The following is a 23,470-nucleotide window of genomic DNA, read 5'->3' on the forward strand; positions in this document are numbered from 1 at the left end:
AGAGAGAGAGAGAGAGAGAGAGAGAGAGAGAGAGAGAGAGAGAGAGAGAGAGAGAGAGAGAGAGAGAGGCGCCTGTGCAAAGAAGCAAGTAGTGTAAAAGCGTCCCCATTATTTATTTAGGAAGAGCGAAGTTATGGTTTTGCTACCCCATGTTTTTGTCTGAATGTGTCTGAATCAAGAAAGGCTGCTACTCCGCTATATTTGTCAGGTAATAGGAAGATGATAAAACCATTAAAACATTTTTTTTTAAGTAATTGTTTGAAATAAATTAACATATCAGTTTTGTTTTTTTTCTGTGTTCTTTGAAAAAAAAAATCCATTATTGAAATTGATTAAAAATGCTTCAACAGCGACACCTGCAGGGCAGGCTGGAGGGGACAGGTCAGTATGTGTGAAGTGTGTTTTAAACATTGACTGTATAAGAAATGATCCCACAAACTGCTGTCTCACTTGTTTCAAGACCTTACTTCAAAATGTGTGTATACGACACGACTATTTAGGTGCTGCAATACTAGCAGTATAGTACAGTGATTTATTTTAGCTGATACAGATTCTTCACAATATACCCAGATTGGCCCTGATACTGATCCATATACTCGGGACATCACAGGGATTAAGAATTACGATCTCAGATTTAGTGCCAGCAATTGAGGAAGCACACACACACACACACACACACACACACACACACACACACACACACACACACACACACACACACACACACACACACACACACACACACACACACACACACACACACACACACACACACACTCTTGTTAACAAGATATTATCTCTGGCTACGAGATATTAAATTGACTAAACGGTGTGTGGATTCTACTTTATTCAGTAGGTTCCTGCCTTAGAGCTAATGCTAACAGTAATGCCAATCCAAAAATAACAGTGTAGATGAAGTAATGAGACTATCAGTTTCTGCTTTGTGCTCAAAGTGATCATTAACGTTGAGGTGCTTGACTGAGTTGAAATAGCAGGTGACAGTCCATGTGTTGCAGTATGGGATAGCATTTACTTTTTTAGAATATACACAATGATAAAGCTCTTTCTAGTGATGCAACTCTTTTATTCTTGCTCAGCTGTTTTGCACATGTAAACCTAAAAAATCATGATTTAGACTTTGCATTTGCCCAAGAAAAAAGCTGTGGTCACTGTTGACATTTCAGCCTATTAATGTTCAGGGAAACAACAGTGTTGCTCACTTGTTGAATGTAGAAATTCAAGTTCCCATGATAAATCCAAAAGAGCTTCATGTAATATTTGTAATATTTAACTGAACCAAGAATTGCATTGAATCAAATGAAATCAAATAAGTGGTGATCTCCAACCCTAGTAACTTTCTTTTTAAATTGTGCTGAGTGCTTCCAAAACATGCATATACATACACTCAAAATTGTGCCTGTGTAAACACTCAAGTGGAGCACTTGCTACTGCTTAGCTAAACATGTTGCTCATGCTTTAATCGGCTAGGCGATAAAAATATCTACAGCTTCTCCAATTTAGAGTAAAAATGGTAAACATTTGTTGATTTTCAGTTTCTCCGTGTGAGGATTTGATGCTTTCCATACGTATGTAGAATTTTTTTGGATCATTGGACTTTGGTCCAGAGTATTGTAAAAGTATTGGATTCCATTAAGTTGAAATGGGTATTTGTCTTAGTGTTTGATATTTCATAAACATAAAAATCAATAATCTGGTCAGTTACAGCCCTGGATTTAAAAGTTTGCTACATTATCCACTGTGTCTTCATCTATGGAAGCCCATTTCCGCCACTGTGATGAAAAAAAAAGATCCTGTAAGTCATTATAATGAGAAACTATCTCAAAATAATGACTTAGTATCTCATAATAATGAGAAACTATCTCATAATAATGACTTAGTATCTCTTAATAATGAGATACTATCTCATTATAATGACTTAGTATCTCATAATAATGAGATAATATCTCATTATAATGACTTAGTATCTCATAATAATGAGAAACTATCTCATAATAATGAGAAACTATCTCATAATAATGACTTAGTATCTCTTAATAATGAGATACTATCTCATTATAATGACTTAGTATCTCATAATAATGAGATAATATCTCATTATAATGACTTAGTATCTCATAATAATGAGAAACTATCTCATAATAATGACTTAGTATCTCATAATAATGAGATACTGTCTCATAATAATGACTTAGTATCTCATAATAATGAGATTATCACCATGAGCAGCACTTGGCACGCTGCTACCAGTCTCCATTGAGGGAGTCAATGTGGAGGTGGTAAGCACATATAAGTATCTGGGGGTTCATCTGGACAATAAACTTGACTGGTCAGCTAATACTGACGCCATCTACAATAAAGGACAGAGCTGGCTGTACTTCCTGAGGAGGCTACGGTCCTTCAACGTATGCAGCAAACTCCTCGGGATGTTTTATTATTCTGTGGTCGCCAGCGTCCTCTTCTATGCGGTGGTGTGTTTGGGAGGAAGCACTAAGAAGAGGGATGCCGGGCGACTGGATAGGCTGGTAAAGAAAGCTGGCTCTGTTGTGGGAGCCGAACTGGAGAGCATCACTTCAGTAACAGACAAAAGGACCCTGAACAAACTGCTCACCATCATGGACAATGAAGGTCATCCACTTCACTCCACCATCATCCAGCAGAAGAGCATGATCAGCTGGAGACTACGCTCACTGTCATGCAAAACCGACAGACTGAGTAATTCATTTGACCCCAGGGCCGTACAACTTTACAATCTGGCAATAAAAGGACCCCCACAGCCACAGCCTGGACTAAATTCACTAAATTCACTTTAAATTGTATATTGCACTATATTTTTATTTTTTATTTTATTTAATTTTTGCACTTTATCACACAGCCTCAGCCTCAGACCTTGTTGTTTTTCTTATTTAGTATTTAGTATTTAGTATTTAATTTTTTAGTATACTGTTCTTTGATGTCTTTGTGTATTAAGCTGCTGGACCCTACATTCCCCCAAGGGAACAATAACGTTTACGTCTATCTATCTATCTATCTATCTATCTATCTATCTATCTATCTATCTATCTATCTATCTATCTATCTATCTATCTATCTATCTATCTATCTTAGCAACAGCAGCAAGGAAAAACTCCCCCTCAACAGGAAGAATCCTGAAGCAGAACCAGGCCAATTGCATTGCGAGAGAAAGAAAGATGCAGAGAGAGAGAGAGAGAGAGAGAGAGAGAGAGAGAGAGAGAGAGAGAGAGAGAGAGAGAGAGAGAGAGAGAGAGAGAGAGATCTTACTCGCAATTTAGTTCTGGTTTTGGGAATTGCAAATCACAAATTCTGGTTTGGAATTGACCAACTTCTTAGAAAATGATCTGTCTCTTAGGCTGCACAGTTTAATTTGTATTAAATCTTGTTTTCTGAAAACTGCTGCTTGTTGCTTAAAAGGAGTTGCTGAGTGTGTTGAGACCAATTTGAATTGCAGAAAGTACATGTTTGTGTCCTAATACCAACAATACAAACAAGAGACAGAAAGAGGTTAGCATTGTTAGCGTTAGTTGATATAAATATTAGAGCCTGATCGATATGGGATTTTTGAAACCGATACCGATTTTAGAATGGAAAAATTCAACAATAACCGATATGGTGGCCGATATAATGAATTTTTGAAATTGAATGAAAACAGACCTTCTATATGTTGATTGTTTTCTGATTTTGCACTGTTATGAGGCTGCTTTTTTAAACATGTAACTAATGACGTATTTTTAACATTGTAAAGCATTTCTAGAAATTAACACCAACAAAAAAGATAATAAATAAAAGCAAAATATCAAAAGAAACATTAGTACTGTAGGCCTACCGTATCAGTCATTATTTCAATTGATTGAACTTCAATCAGAAATGGTTTTTTTCTTGTTTATCAATAAATGTTATTATCAATATTTCACTGTTCATGTATAACTAGGCTATAACTCACAAACAGCAAAGTTCTCAATCCGTGTGGGAGGTCACCAAATTCAGTGGGCATTTAAAATGGCTCTTTTAAGTCTTCAGGAGCAAAACTAACCCTCTGTATATTGTACATGTACATTAAAATAGTAAGATTTGATTTGATTTGAGATCATTTAAGTTAAAATTAGGCCTATCTGCTTTAGAAGTTATGATGATTCAGGCACCCGGCAACACGGCATATTGTATAGCATAATAAATAAGAAAATTGATGTTATTTGATTAAACTGACCCATTTTATTGATAACAGTTACGATTTATCTCTAGAGATTTCAGACCTCTTTGTTTTAAGGTACAGCGTATTTTTGCATTTTCACTACAAGAGGCCGCAATTTTCATTGATCTGATGAAGCGTTCAAGTACTCGGGGGTTGTCGTAATTGTGTAAGAGAAGAATTTTGTTTCTTGTTTCCCCTCTTCTCTTTTGTTTCCTCTTCCAAAACTCAGTGGTGTTACCGATGTGAGTTACTTAGAGGAAGAAACCACATACAATACAATCGGCAAACCCGATTTATAAGACAACTAAATAAACACACACATCATATTGTCAACTATGCATTACCCTTTTACTAATCCGAGTGTATGGCGTTAATAATTAAGTTAATTTCAGAGCTAACATAGGCTACTTTCATTTATGAGTACGGGCCACCATTTGGTGGCTTTCCTCATAGAAAAATAACGTTGAACAGTCGAATAGGTTAAAGTGTTGAATTTACGAGCATCCAATGAAGGCAACGATGGCAGACACTCCTTTCAATAAAAACCGGAAACTCGGAGCAGAGGAAGAAGTAGTTACCTAGGTAGTTAGTTGTTAAAGTGACAAACCCATCGCTATTAAGACTAAAGTCTCTCAAAATCAATCACAACAATGTCGGGATCATCCAACATAGTAGCTATGAAGAAAATCGTCCAACAGTTGCGACTTGAGGCGGGCATAAACAGAGTGAAGGTAACGGATGGGAGCTTTACGTCGGTTTCTCTTTCAGGGCGTGTTTTGTTTCTCGGGCTTTTGTGGCAGGTTTCTATTCTTTTAACTCAATAACAAAGTTGTCAGCCAGCAGTCTGGCTCTGCATTGAAAACACACTGCTTTCTGTACGTCAACGTTACGGCTGTCACTAGCTTTTCCTTGGTCCCGTGTCCCCTCCCACAGGTGTCGCAGGCCGCGGCGGACCTACAGCAGTTCTGCCTCCAGAACGCCCAGCAGGACCCTCTGCTCACCGGCATGTCGTCCAGCAACAACCCGTTCAGACCGCAGAAAGTCTGCTCTTTCCTATAGCACCGATATAACAGCCTGCTCTGTGAGTACTACATTTATTTTATCCCACTAATTACTTAGACCATTGTTAACCTCGACTCCTTCTTTCCAAACCAGTTTCAATCACATTGGTCATTAAGTTAAGATACTGCGCACATAGATTTGACAGTATGATTAAATTACTTTAACTGTTTACAAAAACATTTCCCCACCTTTTGACAGTGTCACTTTATCAGCTCTGGGAAGGTTACTTTGGAAATGTAATATGTTAAAGATTACTAGTTACCCTATCTAAAATGTAAAAAGTAATGTAACTATTTCAATTACTTAATCAAAGCAATGTAACTTATTACATTTGATTACTTTTCAAATTTTCTAACGAATGTTTTCAGCTGTTAGGATAAGTGTACACCCAAATGCCCACCAAAATCTATTAGTTCAGGTGTTTTTCATGGATACTGACATGATTTATGAGGGAGATCATTTCTTATGAAGCAAGATTTAGCTCTCATTTAAAATGTATTCATTAGTTAATGTAGATTTTGGAATATAAAAATAGATATTTTATGAAAAATGTCAAAAGTCTGGCATTGGCTTGATTTCAACAAAAAAGGAAAAAACCCTCCTGAGCAAAATCTTAAAGGTCTGACTTAAGATGTAACCCCCTTTGTAATCATCAACATTTTCATAAGTAACTGTAATTTAATTACACATTTTGTCTCAGTAACTTACGGTTTACAGTTTCATTTATTTCCCAACTAAATTGCGTAAATACTTTACATGTAAGTAGTTACTCCCCAACACTAATTATATTTGACCCATAAAACACTTGGCTGTACTTGACTTCATTAAATTACTTCAACTATTTATAAAAAACCTTTTGACAGTATCACTTTATATTGTATTAGCTTATTCGATCATGTTAAAGGCTGCTGCTTGAGAGGAATACACAAACCTAACATAACATCACATGTTGATGACTGTATAAATGGAAATATTCTGTCCCGTGAATCATTTAATACTCATTTCCCCATAATTCATTATAACTTTTGAAACTGTTTAGATCTTTGCTAGAATTTAAAAAAAATATTGTGAGTTTCAATTGTAAGTGCAAGTCATTAAGTTTTAAGAGAACATATAATGATGAGTCTGGCAGAGTTTGAGGTTGAATGATGAAACGACAGCAGCTCCATTTTTTTTCCTATTCTTGCTCATTTGTACATTAGATCATGTTTTGCAGCTACATTGTCTGTTAAACCCTTTTAACTATATGCATAGATCAACAAGGCAGATTATATTTTCTGCTGTGAAGCTGGATTCTGTTTTTATAAGTCGTAACTTTGAGATGACTGGTTATGTACTGTGACTTAAGTAAAATGCTATGCAATAGCAAAAACCAATACATGTAACATTTCCACAGGTTTTGGACAATGCAGTGCCTCGTGGACCTGGGCTGCGGGACCTGCACCATGGACTGGAATCGACTCAGGAGTGTTAGGGAATTTGGGGACATGCAACTAACTTAACGTTTTTTTATTTTCACCTTTGTAAAGTTTCATGAGGAAACAGTTCTAGGTGCTTATGTGGCACAAAAATGTCTTACTGACTTTCTTAGGAGTAACTAACGATATCACACACACATGCCTTTTTGAACTGTACATTTTTCGTGCCTGATTGCCAGAATAAATGTTATTTCCACATTTTAAACTTGCAGCCATGTTTTATTAAAATAATATACATATTTTGACACTTATTGAATAGACTGAATGTGTCATACATCATTTTGAAAATCCTGTCACGTACAAAAGCAGCTGCACTGTAGACACAATATGAACATTTACCCATTTCCTGACACTGGCTACTGTTGCTCTTTATATATGGCTCCTTTTGTCATTTACACTGGTCAGGACGCAGCAGGTGAATGCACAGCAGGCTCATACTGACTAGTAACTTAAGGTTCAATATGATGAATAGGTAGAGTACAATCTGATTTTCAGATCCTTTTTGGGACAAATCTATATTGTGTTTAGAAATAACATTTGATAGAAGCTGCACATCTGTGAATACAGTTTACACACAAACATGCAGGTCAGTGTTTTCAGGTCATTTAAGTGGGGCACCTTCGTGTCGCATCTCTGCTGTTTACCAGCTGACAGAAAAAACTCCACTGTGGGTTACAGGCTTCAAACCTCAGCTCTGATGTGCCCATAAAACATGTCAAAAGATAAAAGGGTGGAGCTAGATGAGTACTTCAAATGCAAGTTTATAAAAGTCCTTTTCAGGGAAAATGTGAATATGCAGCAACGGTCAAGTAGAGTCCAGTTGTCCCTGTTAAATGTTAAGTGTAACTGCTGCCACTGGTCATCCACAAAGAATCTGCTACATCCACTATAAAGTCCATCTGTGTGAAGTCACAAACAGCTGTAATATGTTGGATAAGAGATAGGTGTTAGGCGTCCTCATCCAGCGCAAAAGTTGGTGGCAGTTCTGCATTCAAAGCTGGAACTTCCTTCTGCAGGCGTCCATCTCGTGGCGCTGGAAACAAAGACAATTATTACATTTTAGAAGAAAAGACAAAAATTACACCAATTTCAAGCCACATTAACAATACTTTTAACTTGTTGCTCAAGTTCATTGCAATCTTTTTTGAATGGCAGACAAAAGCAACAGCAAAGAGGTTGGCCACATGTCAACGAGTGTCCACTGTGCATTTGGCATGACAAATTTTATTGGTGTAGAAATCACCACAAGCTCAAAAAGTCTATCATCGTATCTCTTCTGCCAGCTCAGGAGAAGTGTGACTGCTGACAGGCTCACCTTCAGGACCCACTCGTACTCGCCAAACTTTGAGTCGAAGGTGCCCTTCTGTAGGGAGCGGAGTTTAAGGGTGAAGCGAGGTCCCAGCTCCTGAATGCCAACTTTCTTCTCATTCTTGAAGATGTACCTTTAGATATGAAAAAAACTGTTTATTTGGGCTCCCAAGTTCAAGATGAACTTTCTTGACAAATGTGGGCAAAAGGAGGGTTATTCAAGTATGCATCATGTCCAGGTTCAGTCACAAGTTGCAGCTGAAATGCTCACCTGTGGAATCTGAAAAAGATGAAATCTCTCTGGTTGTGGAACGTGGCGACCTGCCGACCCACAAACTGAGGGTCTTGTGGGAAAAGCGCAGCTAACAGCCGGCCGATGCTGTGGCCCAGACGTGTAGTGAAGTTGTTTAGGATCACTTCTGGAGAGTGTTCAGTTGGGTCCTTCCCTCGTCTCTGCAGAGACAAAACAATACAATTATGTTGGGAAACGCATCTGCTCTGAGGGATGCAAATAACAGCTTGATTGATAAAAAAACAACTACTGGTCTCTATGCTTGTCTAAGATTTGGCTCCAAAGAAGACATTTTGGGAAATACTGACAAAAATGCTGGCACATGCACTTTGGCACAGCTGATCAACATCTAGAGTGATGACTGTGTGCCCATCACTATAAAAGCTGGCTTTCTCAGCCACTGCGCCCAGCTACTGAAAACAGTTTGTGTGAAAGCTAACATCAAATGTGCTTATTACATGAAATACATCACAACATGAACTACGACAGCTTAAGATTCTTAATAAGCCAATAGTTTTCCTTCACTTCCGACTTTTATACCACACTAAATACATAGACCAACATTATCTCTTTCTAATCTCAGCGTTATAAACTCATTATTATCATACTTATTTTTACCTTACTACAAAGACTGACAAAAATTAACAGGAAAAAAAATTAAAACACTTTGGATTTATCTACTTGCCTTCATCTCCTTACGTAGTCGAACACTGCTGATCTTGAAGTGTGCAGTCGGCCCGTCGGGTAGGTGACAGAGTACCATACCATCTAAAAGTCACAGTTAAGGAGGCTGACAGTAAATTGTACAGTCCAAAGGGAAAAAATGGACTTTCCACATATGTGAACTTTCATATTACTCCACTGGGATGAAGGTTGTTGGTGAGTCTTCATGTTTGGTAAAAAAAAAGTGTCAAAATTGCACGTTAACACAATTCTCATTCATGGTAACAATTACATCAATGTAACAAATCACATGTAGCAGTCTAGACCGCTACATATCATCCTTTTATGCCTCTGACACAGGCGTCTTTGAGGATACTGGGTATCTTGCGGTCCTCGTTGATCACCATGAGGTATGTGAAGTTTCTGGCGACACACTGGGGAATGACCCTCTTCAGGGCCAGGCCTCTTCTGTAGTACACATGGGCGTTTGGTACTACTGTGGCCAGCTGCTCACAAAACCTCACTGTCCTCTGTGAGAAAGAACAGAAAAATCTTTAAATAAAGTGCTGCAGAAATACAGAAAACAGATACCAAATTTACAAATGGACCATTATCATTTGAACAGATCAAAAGTAATTTCCTCAAGTGCACGTTTGCTATTTCCAAAATAATCAAGCTGACAGATTCTGTCAAATAATAGACATGTGTAGCCAAGCAGCAGCCGCTCACCCCTCTGGGTCTGTCTGATGTTGTGATGAGTACTTTGGGGTTCGTTAGCCCGTTAAAATAGGCTGAAAATTCATCGGTTCCCTCATCAAAAGCCACCTGTAAAGGACAGAAGAACACATGCATTAACACAAATTCAGCACAAATATAACCTGAGATATCCTGATCTCAACCAAACAGCCGTACCTCTTCATCTTCTGGGTCGACTGTGGTCTCATCGTACACCCTCTGGTTTTCTATCGTCTTGGGGACCTCTTTTGGCGGTGCCTACATTTGGAATGGATAAATCCACGCGTTACCATGTTTAATGTAAAAAGTCATCAATTTATAAGATACCACAGAAAAAAGTTGGTCTTTTGCTTTTAATGACAACATTTGGGACAAGATACAGAGAAAAAAACCCTCACCTTGTCACCTAAAGCTTCCCTTTCTTTTTTCTTCTTTTTCTTCAGCTGCATCTTTTGCTGAAATATGAAGACAGACAAAACATGAACAAAGAAACTCCTGAAGCAGTATTTTAATAATACAGCAGGTTGAAGTGGAGCTTTAATTTATATTATTGGGTAGTTGGGTGCAGTTGTGGCTCAGGAGGTAGAGCGGGTCCATCTACTAAGAAGATCAACGGTTCGATCCCCTGTTCCTCCAGTCCGCATGTTAAAGTATTCTTGGGCAAGATACTGAACCCCAGATTGCTCTCGATGGCTGTGTCAGTGGTGTGTGTGAATATGCATTAAACAGATCCTTATGAGTAGGTTGTCACCCTGAATGGCAGCCTCAGTCATCAGTGTATGTGAATGTTGATATGTATTGTAAAGCACTTCGAGTGGTCAGAAGAATAGAAAGGCTCTATTAAAGTGCATTTAGCATCTACTTTGTTTGATCTATGACTAAGACAACTGGCACTGTATTTAATGAGCTGATCATATGTGCTTGTTACTTCACAATGTAGTGGAGTCAGAAGTACATACATTGCCTCTGAAATGCAGGAGTATAAAAATACCATAAAAAATTACCTCAAAATTGTGCTGAAGTACAGTTGTTGAGAACATTTACTGAGTGACTACTATTAGTGTGAACTGATTAGAAACCCCATCTCTCTCTCACACACACACACACACACACACACACACACACACACACACACACACACACACACACACACACACACACACACACACACACACACACACACACACACACACACTAAAATAACCAAACATTTGAATCAACACGTCTGAAACAGTTTCAACAACACTTTATACCCTTTATGAAAGTGGGATTTGTGTCAGGTTTTAGTATAACGCTGCTGGATGTTTGCTTGATAATAACTCCTCTACATTTTGTGAATGTGTGTTACCTTTCTCTTCTCCTGCTTCAGTTTCATGAACATGAGGTGTCTGCGCTGTTTGTTCTTGATTTCGGACACACTGAAGGTGGGGGGGAAGGCGGATTCAGCTGCCTCGCTCTTCATCTTCAACTCCTCTTTATTATCAACACCACTGCTGCTCTCCGCTTCTTCCACACTCTTCTTCTGCTTCTTTGCCTTCTTGTTCTTCTTTTTCTTACCTTTGCTGTCTGTCTGAGACACGGGAACCTCTGTGATATCCATCTTGTGTCAGACGTGTGTTTTGGCAGATCTATTCACGTGTGCTCCTACTGCTGCCTGCTCGTACGCTTACATCCGGGAGGACGGAAGTGACTGATTTTCTGTCGTCGGTGGAAATGTGCGACTCCTAGTGGTGAGGAGGAGCTTAAATGAAAGGTTCATAATTTTTAAAGTCTGCCTTAAAACAACAGTCAGCTGCCCAAATTAACACTGAAATAGGCTTTTCTTTCCATTATCATTCCTCCTGTCCGTATTGACCATAAGTCTGGTTAGGTTTTGACACAAAAACCAACTGGGTAGGTTTGGGGAAAGATCATGGTTTGGGTTAAAATACTAATTTTGTTAAGGTTTTAAAAAATGTCTTGTGGGTTAAATGTATTATTTCCTTAAAGTTGGGAAACCTGAAGTGTCTTGCTGCAAAATGAAACATTCATTACCACTGTTACACAAATTAGCACAGAAATCAATGTCTCAAAAGCAAATAAGGAAACAACTTGGACCAAAATATTTGTATTGTGATTTGTAGTTTTTGAAATGTACGTTTTACTCTTTCTTATTCATGTTACTCTAATATATGTCTTAGGCTATGTTTGCCAATTGTGTCGACTGTAACTGTAACCCGACTGTTTAGTGTATGTTTTTAAATGTGGACCCCAGAGCAGCCTAACAAATAATCAAATAAACCTTGTTGCTCCCTCAAAAGCCTCTCCCTATACTATAAATGATTCATAGATTGTGAGCCAGAGACCATAATATGCAGGAGGCAACTTATAGCCTCTGTTGTGCAGTAGGACTCAGTTTACAGTAACAAGAAAAGGGCACGATAGGGACATGAATTAGTTATTTTTCTAACTGTATGGTTCTATCAAGTCCACAGCTTTTGATAGATATGAAAATTCATCTAATCCTTGAGGTGGTGAGCGAATATTATTTCAAAAACAAGGAATCAATGCCAATTATCAGGACTCCAGCCTACTGATCTGATTTATGATACATGGTGGGGAAAATATTTATTAGGGTACCAAAGAGATGAACAATTTAGCTTTTTGCTAACATTTCACTTTACAAGTTAGTGTTGAGTCATCATCCTCTAATAATGCTGATAGTGGAACTTGTTTCTCCTATGTTCTCAAATACTATAAATACTCAACTGACTCAGAGTGTGAATTGTTTATTAACATAGACATTTAACTTTTTTCATCTAAAATAAAGGTAACATTAAGACATGGTTTTGAAAACAAGAAAACACAAATCATACATAAAGAAAAAATACATCACACAGAAATTAGAAAACACGTGACCAAAGTCTGGATTTGGTAGCTTAACTTTTGGTTATATTCCAATTGAGGTTTGTGCCTTTAAAGCTCTCTATGTAGAGCATATGGACGTTCACGTTTACATGGTCTAAATGTTGCGATCATCGTAGAGAAGGCCTTCCCAACTGCAGTATCATTAGTACATATTGCACCTCCACCTCTGTCCATCTGACTCTCCTCTCTGTTCATATCAGCGATGCAGGCCCAGTCACCACCAGAGGTCACACACCACTTGGATTGATCCACAGTATCTCTGAAGGGCTCCCCCCTGAGGATCTTCACTTCATTCACATTGTACACATGATGAGGGATATTGCAGTTAGAAGGCAGTGGGCGACGCAACTTTCCCCAACTCTTAACATACAGATTCTGCTCCAAGTAGTTAACAATAAGGCCAGAGTAAAGGTCTACATAAGAAAAGGAGACGAAACAGAACACAATACTATTAACCAATGATGTCTGTATATTGGGAACATTTTACATATTACAAAACTGCAAACAAAACAAAAAGTTAGACATATACAAGGCGCATTTTCCTGTTTTCAATAGATAGACTATTGTGAACGCATGAATCTTACTCTGCAAAAAAAAAAAGAAGATGTTATCATCAACCTAACATCAAATTTCTGTAAAAACAGATATATAAACACTTACCATCCCTAAAACGTGTGTATTTTGCAAAGCTAGAGAATCTACGTCTTCTCATTGAAGTCAGTGTCGTGACACTATACCAGGGCTCATTCCTTGGGTAGCAGCTTCTCTGAGCAACACATCGCAGGTCATTGTGAAATGTTGTCGGTATGTCAGAGTCATATGAATAAGCGTGTATGTACATGAGCTGCAATCCTGAGAATTTAGGAAGACAATTTCATTGTATCATCATTGCTTTTGGTAAAAAAGTTTTTAAAAAATGATGCAATAACTGTTGGCATTAGCCTACCTATCTTTTTAAATTCATCATAGGGGTAAGTCACACAGATGAATGTTTGAGCGTTGACGTTTCCGCTGCTTGGCCAAAAGTCTTTTCTGCGATATGTTGGGAACTTAGGTGTACTGTGTGAGAGCCAAACTCCAGTTTCTCTGTCCAACATCACAACCCCTTTAGAAAGTAAAAAATGAAAACAGCCGAAACAGGACTCATTACATTATGATGGTTTTTATTTTGTTTGTTTGTTTTTTTACTTTGAAAGCAATAAAGTAATACATTGTTGCACCCACCTTTGCTGTGGCCAAATGATGCAGAGACAGACTTAGAATTTGGAGGTTGATCATTATAGAGCATGTATCCAAAGCCTTCTGTCTACAAAAACACAAGAAGCTCTGAATCTGTGTCCCAATTAAGCACTGTGCAATGCAAGAAAGACACACAGTCCTTTAATATGTCACCTTTCTGTCATAGAAATCAAGAAGAGGTTTCAGGGTGTTCGCTAGGGTGCCAGATGTACTGTTGATTGTCTCTATGCTGATTTGCCATCCGTTGGTGTTGTCATCCATGTATGCATACGACAAACCATCATCATTCACTTGGGGCAGCTTGTATAAAATATACCTAATGACACAGAGATAAATATATGCTATTATGTATTGAGCTGAAACTTAAACTTTATAGTATAAATTTGCTACTGTTCAATATTTCAACCAACCAGTCCACCTCATCTCCATTGTCATTTCGGCATTTCACATCAGCATCACAACCATGAAAAAGGATCCCGACACTTAGGACGAATCTCATAATTGTTCTCTGAAACAATTAAAAAAAAAATCATAACAGAAAAACATTGACAGAAGTCAGTCCAGTCCTGTTTTTCAATCGCATATTAAACAAGTTGATGGTGTGATGTAATATATATTATAACGTTTAAGTTAACAGACAAGACAGCTAAATAATTCTATAGTAAACAGTTTATTAAATTTACAGATAAGTACCAAACTCCATATACCTTAATCTTGATTCAAGGTCTACTTACTTTTTTCCCAAAGCTTTCAACCTTGAATCCTTGAACAGAGACATGGCTAATGACTCCCTGGCCCCTAAAAGAAGGACACCTGAACCAATTTCATGTCAAGTAAGCAAACTTCATTGGTTGATGAAAGCAATGAGGTGTGGTTGAAAGCTCTGGAAAAAAGCTGCTAAGCCCACCTTGAGTTAAGATTCTTTTGTCTGCAGTTCCCAAGGTCAAGAATGAATTTGCTTCATGATTTGAAGTGTTTGACTAAATGTTTTAATAAGGTACTGGTCCTCATTGAACTGTCAGAAAAGTGTCATTGATCCTTGGTGAGGCAGAGAGACGCAGCAAGATTGATGAAAAATAGTTTGGTTGGCAGCGTAACCCCTAAACTAACAGTAATTGTAATTATGGCACCCTCATCTTGTACAAGTCTCTTGAACTCTATCTTCTAAACAAAGTGTAACAAATCAGCCCAAAATCTTCCACAGGTGTTCAGTTGGGTTAAGATCTGGTGACTGTGAAGGCCATAGTATATGATTCACAACATTTTATACTCATCAAACCATTCAGTGACCCCTGGTGCCTGAATGGAAGTACTGTATCTGCAAGTTTTTCCTTTAATTTGTCACCCATCTATACAAGTGCACTTTTTTAGCTGGGGTTTTTTAAATATGGCACATTTCAGGGCTCTTGTAGGATTTTCATTTTTTTATGGTGGGGGAATAATGTTGCAAACAAGATGGATGGAGTATCAGAGGGCGGTAAGGGTTCTGCATTTCTATGAAACCACTTCCTGGACCTTAAATATTACACCCACCAATAGTGCAACACCACTGTAACAGCTCAATTTCTCAGAGAGTGAGTCAAAGCAAAAGTCAACCTTGAATCAAATGGTTTTGTAGTTCTTCACAGTTAAACACTCTAAAACAACCACATATACCAGCATGAATGAAGTACTAAAGTACTACAGAATACTGTGAATATCAGCCATTGCTCTTTTGAACCAACACCCAGTCAACAGTTATTATTTTTAGACATTAACGTTTTACTTACATATCTAGCCATTTCCAGATCCCTTCACAGTCAACTGTAAATACTTTGTGCAAGTTGCTTTTGTCACTGTCACTGCATATGTGACTGATAGATGACACAGACACCCTCATCTCTAATATTACTTCTGCTTCCTTCTTCCTTGTTCACAATGTCCTTATAGATGATTGATTGTTTTTTTGCATGACATCAGAATGTTGACATGCCTGTTATAAGCGGGGCTCAACTTAAGTGTTCATCTGCCTTTTCATGCACAGTATGACCCACTTCACCTATCTGTTCTAATGAATATGAGCTTAATATTGACAAGACAGAGTTACTTTCTGAACTGTATGTTTGTACCATAACTTAAGGCTTACAACATTTGATAAAAAAATTAAGAATTAAGAATTAAATTAATACTTTTTCAGTGTTTTAAATTGATCTAAGAAAGAATAATCATTATGAAAGTGAAATGTTATTTGACAAATTGCTTGACACAAACTGTATAACTGTTCCCACATGGCATTTCCACTACAAAACATCTTCTCATTGAATGAAGGATTCAGGACCTGACAAAAACTGAACAGGAAAATTCTAAACTACAACTGTTGAAATGCAAAGTTAATTTAGTCAGCGTGCGAGATCAAGTTTGTTCTCTTTGCGTCTGCTGGTCAAACCAGTTTTGTCACCCGGTGTGACACGACACAAATGTTATCATCAGTTACTTTTGATGACAACAATTGTGACAACAGTGGTTCTTGATAAATGGGCTCAAATAGTAGCACTCCGACTCGAATGCCCTCATGGGTCGGGTAAATGATGGGCATGACCTTCAGGTACTAAAAGCTCCTTTAGTGCATTCATTTGTGTGTTTACATCTGAAAAAACATAAAGACTCATAAGATGGGTGAACATCTGCAGACTATGAGGAACAACCTACAGTACTGGCACTTCCAGTTACTGGCAGTAATTAAACAGCTGCAGCTCAAGTTTTAACCAGTCTTTACATTTCTAAAGTCTTTACACTGGCTCCCAGTCAGCTACAGAATATATTTTAAAGTTCTGCTACTGGTCTACAAATCACTGAATGGTTTAGGTCCAGAATACATGAATGACAGTAGTTAGTAGTTAGTAGAATATAAACCCAATAGGGCTCTGAGATCTACTGACTCAGGTCAGATAGTGGAGCCCAGAGTTCAAACTAAACATGGTGAAGCAGCTTTTAGCTGTTATGCTGCACACAACTGGAACCAACTACCAGCAGAGCTGAAATCAGCCCCAACTGTGAACATTTTTTAAATCCAGGTTAAAAACACTTCTCATCTCCTGTGCTTATGATTGAGCTCTTTTAAAGCACTTAAATTTTAATCTTTCATTTGCACTCTATGTCCTTTTGGTGATTTTAAAGCAAATCATTATTTTATGCTGCAGCCTTATATTTAAATCTCTATTCTAGTATTTTATTTCTCTCTTTCTAATTTTCTGTACTTTGTTTTTATTATTATTAGTGTGTGTGTGTGTGTGTGTGTGGGGGGGGGGGGGTTAATTGTATGTTTTAATGTTTCCATGTGTCTACTATTATTGGGTTTTATTTTTATTTCTCAAATTGCATGTTTTTATGTTTTTTTTATTTCCAATTCTTACTGTTAAATGTTTGTTTTTATGTAAAGCACATTGAGTTGCCATTGTGTATGAAATGCGCTATATAAACAAAGCTGCCTTGCCTTGCCTTACTGAAACATGGAGGCTGCACAACCAATGGGAGAGCTGAGGTCAGCTTCACAGGCCAGATAGTGTCAACAGCTGAGAAATTAAATGGCTGCATTTGCATTAATAATACAAAACACATAACCATTCTTGAAATAAGATGACTGACATTGGAAACATGAAAGAATCTTAACTGTGGCAGTATATTTATTTTCTTTCAGGAAAATAAGAATTTAGGAAGCAATAATAGGCTAAATGAAAAGAGAGATACAACAGAGAAAATACTGAACTTACTCATTCTGACCACTAGGTGACACTGTTTACACAAAACAAGTGAGGGCCTCAGTTGTAAAGCCAGTGCGTCTTCCTCAGGAGGAAATAACTGTCCAGACATGACAATGGCAATGGAGTAACAGTACCCACCCTTGTAAAATACAAAAAATTAAATAGATTTGGATGATGATAGAGTACATATACTTGTATTTATTCAGGGACCTTTCACTGTGAGGACTGCTTAGTTTAATCAGATTAATCCCTTTCTCTAAAATCTAAGCCACTATTGTCCTTGATATTTTAAAGTCTGGGTATATTCAGAACTTTAAGTACTTAATTTAGACTAAAAATAAAGGTTGTTATACTCAAAGAATTACAGGAAAGTAATGCAATGCTATTAATGAAGTTTTAATGTAAATGTCAGACAGTGATGACAACTGATACACTTGTATTTTGCATCTTTATTAATTAAACATATTATATGGCCTAAGTCACATTATACTATAAAAATTAAAAATACTCATACAAAATTTAAATTCACAGAACTGGTGAAATAAAGACATAGATTATTTTTTCCTGTAAACAATCAAAGGCCTGAATCACAGAAAGGGCCATGTCAGCATATCAATACCAATTGGACCATGGAAAAGTTTATGCATTAACCTATTAATTCAAAAACATATATTTTTAATATATTTTACATATGTTAAATATTTCCGAACTTAACAAGGTATACTGTTTTCAAGGGGGAAAATTACCTGATAAAGCAAAAATTCATATACTTTTGTGTTCTTCTGTAACGATATATAAATGTACACATTACAGATTTCCAGCTGAAGCATAAATGGAGGTGGAATATGTTCTTAGCTAAGATCCAACAAGCTAATAAAGATGCTAAATGTAGCTTTAGTTTCTAAAATTGAAAGCTAATTTGATTGTGGTCTGATGGTTGCATGCCAGCTGCTTTCAAACCTTAAACCTTCCACATTTAGTTCCCTAAATGTGAAAACAGATTTGACCTATTAAGTGTAAGACTGATCCACTCTCAATCATGCTTTATTTCTCTTTTGTTCAACAACCAATATACCAGTCCACCACCTGTCTGAAGGCCTTGTAAATCAAAGGGTTGAAAGAGCAGACCAGCCCCCCACCACGCCACATTTGGGCCCTCTCCCTATTCAGGTCCCCCAAGCAGGTCACCTGGTCCTCATAAGCCCGCGACACACACCACTTTGAGTGGTCGTAGTGAGACTGGAACAGGATTGATCCAGGAAGCCGAATCCTCTTGATGTTCATGGCGTGTTTGGGCAAGGAGCAGTTGGACGGCAGCTCGTGGCCTTCTCTCTGCCAGCTTTCAACCAGCAGGTCGACATCCAGGGCCTGGGCCACCCAGCCTGTGTAGATATCTGAATGTATGCCAATCAGGGGTTAATTCAGTTACACTTTGATGAAAAATGTCATAAACACAGTGGGGTGAGGAAAGCTAAAATGGGCTATTACTATTCATTACACATTTATTCTAACATTCTCATAAAAATATTGGTTGTCTTGGAAATGTTCCAACAATATAAGATTAAAGAGAATTAACAAAACCTCTTGGAAATAACTGGAAATTTACATTTAAATAACAAGTTCTTACAGCTGTGATTGTGCTGTATGCATGCTTATTTTGATGTTCATTTTTTTGAAATGGGCTCTCTGTGATGTTTTACAGCACAAATATAACATTCATCCCCAAGACTAATAATCTTATTGATCATATAGGTTTAGAGAAGACTTTTGAAGGCCTGGGGTGGGGTGTGTTTAAGTGTCACTGTTCGGGGATGATAGTGTGTCTGCACCTGATAATGAGTATCTGTGTCAGACAACTTAAAAACAAGACAGTATAGGAACAAGTTTAGTGCAAAGTTCTGAAATTGTGTACAAAGTTTAAAGTTCACAGCTGTGAAATAAGTATTCAGCTGCCAACAATGGTTGTGAAACTTTGTTTTCCCAAAAGGCCAAAAAGGTGTGTGTGTGTGTGTGTGTGTGTGTGTGTGTGTGTGTGTGTGTGTGTGTGTATGTATGTATAGAACAAAAGGCAAACATGTAAAATATAAACGACCAAGAGAACTCAATGAATACTTTACCATCCACAAAACGTTCAGATTTGACAAAACTGGCAAACTTCTCCCCCTGGATGGAGAAGAGCTGCTCCACTCTCTTATCTGAGGCCAGCGGAGGTTTGGAGCCCTCACATAATTGAGCCAACTGTGGCAGGTCGGCCAAAAATCCACCGGGCACTGAGCAGTTATAAAAACGCGGGAAAAGGTACACCATCTGCTCCACTGGATAGGGAGGAGTGTGCATCACAAAGAAGAGAGAAATAATATATATTGTATGTTAGAAAATCTAAGGGTGCACAAAAGGCTGCTATAAAGATTGACAGTAGTCCGATATTGAGCGATACCTTTTTGCAGATATATATCAGGCTAATATTGTCTATATATTTGATATAGCTCAGTGTACATAGCATTAATTTTTCAGTTTCAATTCCTCAATGTCATGGATCTTCAACACAGCTACATAAAACGTTTAACATTTCATTTATCCATTTCCTGAGCTGAAAACATAAGGGTGAAATCTCAAAACATCATTGAGCAAATATGTTCCAGGTGTGTGTACATTTGTAGTCATGTATGTGTGTATAGGAGGCAGTGATGGCCTCACATAACGTCAGTGTGTTTTCTGTTTTTAGCAAATGGGAGATAAGCCCTGTTGCTCTATGGCCGCTCACTCACCTATACGGAGGAACTGGGCATACTGGTACGTCACACACAGAGCAGTCTGGCCATTGACTTTGCCAGAGGAGGGGTAACGGTAGCCTTTCTCAGGGAAGGAGGGGAAATGGGGGATGCTGTGCGATAGCCAGAAACCTTGAGAGTGGTCAAAGTGCAGTAACCCTGCAGGATGCACACAATCGGTTAGAAAAGTACATACATGCAAACCAGCAAGTACACTTGCAAACAAATCAAAGACATGTTGGCGCAGTCGTGATCCAGAGTCAACAGTAGTTATAAAACAGATGCTCTTTGCCCATTACCTCCCCCTGAAGCCCAAACCATATTGATTTGTTCTGTTTTGCAAAGTCATAGCTTTGCAAAAATTAAACATGGACCCGGAAATGTATTATCATTTAAAGGACTATTATGTAACATTTAATGGGCTATAGTGGTGAGCGTGTAGAATACCCCTTTCCTCACCCTCAACTTCCAAGCAGGGCCTTTCATAAAAATCGCAAAAGGCCCATTCTAGAGCCAGTGTTTATTTTGGCCATTCTAGGCTACTGTAGAAACATGGCGGTGCAAGATGGCGGCCTTTGTGGAAGAGGACCCACTCCCTGTATAGATATAAAGTGCTCATTCTAAGGTAATGAACACACACCAATTCTTATTTTCAGGTGATTATACATTAATAAAAGCATATAAATTGATTCATATATAACTAATGAATATTATATATAATTTCTGCAAAGTCTGCTCTGCTAGATGCCACTAAAACTTGCACACTCGTCCTTTAATGTCATACACACAAAAAACACACAGGTCCCTGAATGCACCATATTGGCACAGCTTTTACATTAATCAGGTAAATTCTGTTAATGAGAAACATCCTCTGTTGGTATCACATTTGGAGGGCAAGCTCTCCAGATTTCGATATCTCACACATATAACTACATCCTGACTGTACTCTGTATTGCTTGGTAATGTACTGTATGTGTTAATACATTAGGTATAAAGTGTTATTAACCTTTTCATGCAGCCATGATCAATATTCAACATATTGGGAAAAAAAGCAAATCTTCAAAACATATATGAGTTTTTCGACTGTACCTTTAGTGTGTCCATAGCCTTTGATGTACTCCAGGATTGGCGGTGCATCATTGTAGAATGCGTAGACTGAGCTGTTAGACTGAGGGAAATACTTCTTTTATACACAATAATATATGAAGAAGTGTGATTTTTGGGATGCAATTCATTTATAACATTTATTTTATCGTGACTAATTTTAAACATGAAATCGTTATTAATTCCTAAAGACATTTAACTAATTTCCTTCTCTTTTCTTACCTTGTAGGCCTTTCCTATGTAAATCTGGTTCAGTGTTTTCCCTATGGCTCCTTGACTGGTGTTAACTGTGAATTTACTCATCTGCCAGCTCTCTACTGAGGAGTCCAGGTACATGTAGTCTACACCACTGCCGACCTCGCCAATCTTATACCTGGGCAACTTGTAGATGATGAACCTGCAGCATAAACACAAAGAAATATATCTTTCCTTTCGTATAGCTTGAAAAAAGACAATACAGGAAACATTTCAAGCACCATGAATAAAAACTAAGTTTGTCATCAAAACTTCATGTAACATATCAACTCACCAATCAACAGGCTCACCAGCTTCATTTTTACAGGAAATGTCAGTACTAAACACTGTGGAACACAACAACATGACAATAATCGGCACACATAAACTGATGTATGTGTCCATTGTGAACAACTTCTGCAGTCGAACTGAAAACCGTAGTCAAAAAAGGGAATTTGAAAATCTTTTTGTGTGTTTCATGATTGAGTAACTACGAAAGTGAATACAACACAGCTGCTGCCAGTACATGCAAAACAGGAAGTCATAAGATGTAGTCACATGGCAGGGGAATTATGACGAGAACATGATAGTTTATTCAATTAAATATTTGGTTGCTTTCACAGGCTCCTCTAGTGTGTAAATAGCCTTTTAGTCTACACAGTACCTTTATTTACCCAGTTTTTGTCTTTTTCAGCACTGTTCTACAGCTTTACAGTGCAATCACAGTATCTTTTATTACAAATGGGAGCGCTGACCTGGAAAAAATCTGGTTGAAAAAAACAGTGTGAAATGAAAATTTTGCATGCTATTTTTAGCTGTCAGTTAAATTGAGGTTGATAGATTAAATAAAAGTAAATCCGGTTTGTTCATCACTCTTCAAGCCTTAACCTGGAAAAGATCTGCAGGGTATCTGAACTGATAACCCTTTCATTAAAAGGCTTGATAGGTTATAAAGTGCATGGCTGGAATAACCTCCTGTGGGGCCCAGTGGCAAAACTTATAGTACTACAGAGCAGAAATGATACATGAATAATAAATCACCCGACTGACAGACGATACATTTTTTAGATAATTGATTCATCATTTTAAGTCCGTTTGTAATGTCAAATGCCCCGGAATTCACTGGTACTATGTGAATATTAGTTTTCACAATTCCCCATGATAGTAAACTCGGCAGTGGCGAGATTGGCAGTGGTGAGGTCGGCAGTGGCGTAGACTACATCTTTGTGTTTTTGATTGTTGATCAGATAAAAGAGGTAATTTGAATATGTTAACTTGGGTTAGGGTTAGGGATTTTTTAAAATGTTTATACACCTAATCTTCAATTGATGACAAGAATTGAAGAAAATAATTGACAGACCCATTGATAATGCAAGTAAGTGTACGGTTGCAGCCTCACAGTACTCCTTTAATAGAATAATACTACCTTTTTGACCTATTTTGAGTCACTCTTCAAGACCAGGATTTTACACATGCACACATTTACACAGGTAAGGGTATTTACTGGGGTGCAACTTGTCTCAGCTTTTCAATGTCAAAAAGGGACCAGACTCACTGTACAAGTGCTTGAACCAAGAGAAAAGACAGTTTAGCGATTAAACAATAGGCATGTCAGAATACAACACAACAAATTGATGTCCATTTGAAAATGTACTTTGGTTCGACTATCTCTAAATCTACATGTTCATGTGATGAATCAAGATGAACAT

At 37.7% G+C, this 23,470-nt stretch overlaps 3 protein-coding genes across 3 annotated transcripts; 1 reads left to right on the forward strand and 2 right to left on the reverse strand.

The window, feature by feature from the left end:
* Positions 1-4,767: 4,767 nt before the first annotated feature.
* Positions 4,768-6,922, forward strand: LOC133984642 (guanine nucleotide-binding protein G(I)/G(S)/G(O) subunit gamma-5). Its single transcript, XM_062424079.1, has 3 exons — positions 4,768-4,959; positions 5,162-5,309; positions 6,687-6,922. The coding sequence occupies exons 1-2, from the start codon at positions 4,879-4,881 to the stop codon at positions 5,285-5,287; spliced, it is 207 nt and encodes a 68-aa protein (XP_062280063.1). The 5' UTR covers positions 4,768-4,878; the 3' UTR covers positions 5,288-5,309; positions 6,687-6,922.
* A 94-nt stretch (positions 6,923-7,016) lies between these two features.
* rpf1 (ribosome production factor 1 homolog) lies at positions 7,017-11,425 on the reverse strand. The gene is made up of 9 exons (XM_062424076.1): positions 11,115-11,425; positions 10,165-10,221; positions 9,944-10,024; positions 9,761-9,856; positions 9,408-9,561; positions 9,054-9,136; positions 8,348-8,529; positions 8,084-8,210; positions 7,017-7,801 (listed from the first exon to the last, which is right to left on the reverse strand). The coding sequence occupies exons 1-9, from the start codon at positions 11,364-11,366 to the stop codon at positions 7,760-7,762; spliced, it is 1,074 nt and encodes a 357-aa protein (XP_062280060.1). The 5' UTR covers positions 11,367-11,425; the 3' UTR covers positions 7,017-7,759.
* A 1,169-nt stretch (positions 11,426-12,594) lies between these two features.
* Positions 12,595-22,921, reverse strand: dnase2b (deoxyribonuclease II beta). The gene is made up of 13 exons (XM_062424804.1): positions 22,912-22,921; positions 22,057-22,108; positions 21,750-21,924; positions 21,513-21,591; positions 20,421-20,582; positions 19,770-19,967; positions 18,717-19,046; positions 14,647-14,710; positions 14,066-14,228; positions 13,898-13,979; positions 13,620-13,778; positions 13,334-13,525; positions 12,595-13,086 (listed from the first exon to the last, which is right to left on the reverse strand). The coding sequence occupies exons 1-13, from the start codon at positions 22,919-22,921 to the stop codon at positions 12,722-12,724; spliced, it is 2,031 nt and encodes a 676-aa protein (XP_062280788.1). The 3' UTR covers positions 12,595-12,721.
* Positions 22,922-23,470: the final 549 nt, after the last annotated feature.

This window comes from Scomber scombrus, chromosome 8, assembly GCF_963691925.1.
Source record: "Scomber scombrus chromosome 8, fScoSco1.1, whole genome shotgun sequence".
NCBI lineage: Eukaryota > Metazoa > Chordata > Actinopteri > Scombriformes > Scombridae > Scomber > Scomber scombrus.

Coding starts and splice junctions, on each gene's coding strand:
- LOC133984642 (XM_062424079.1), top strand. CDS start 4,879: ATGTCGGGATCATCCAACATAGTAGCTATGAAGAAAATCGTCCAACAG. Junction 4,960..5,161: donor CGGGCATAAACAGAGTGAAG/GTAACGGATGGG, acceptor CCCCTCCCACAG/GTGTCGCAGGCCGCGGCGGA.
- rpf1 (XM_062424076.1), bottom strand. CDS start 11,366: ATGGATATCACAGAGGTTCCCGTGTCTCAGACAGACAGCAAAGGTAAG. Junction 10,025..10,164: donor GGGAAGCTTTAGGTGACAAG/GTGAGGGTTTTT, acceptor TTCCAAATGTAG/GCACCGCCAAAAGAGGTCCC. Junction 7,802..8,083: donor AGTACGAGTGGGTCCTGAAG/GTGAGCCTGTCA, acceptor CTTTGTTTCCAG/CGCCACGAGATGGACGCCTG.
- dnase2b (XM_062424804.1), bottom strand. Junction 21,925..22,056: donor GCTGGTGAGCCTGTTGATTG/GTGAGTTGATAT, acceptor TTTATGCTGCAG/GTTCATCATCTACAAGTTGC. Junction 13,526..13,619: donor TGATGAATTTAAAAAGATAG/GTAGGCTAATGC, acceptor CTAAATTCTCAG/GATTGCAGCTCATGTACATA.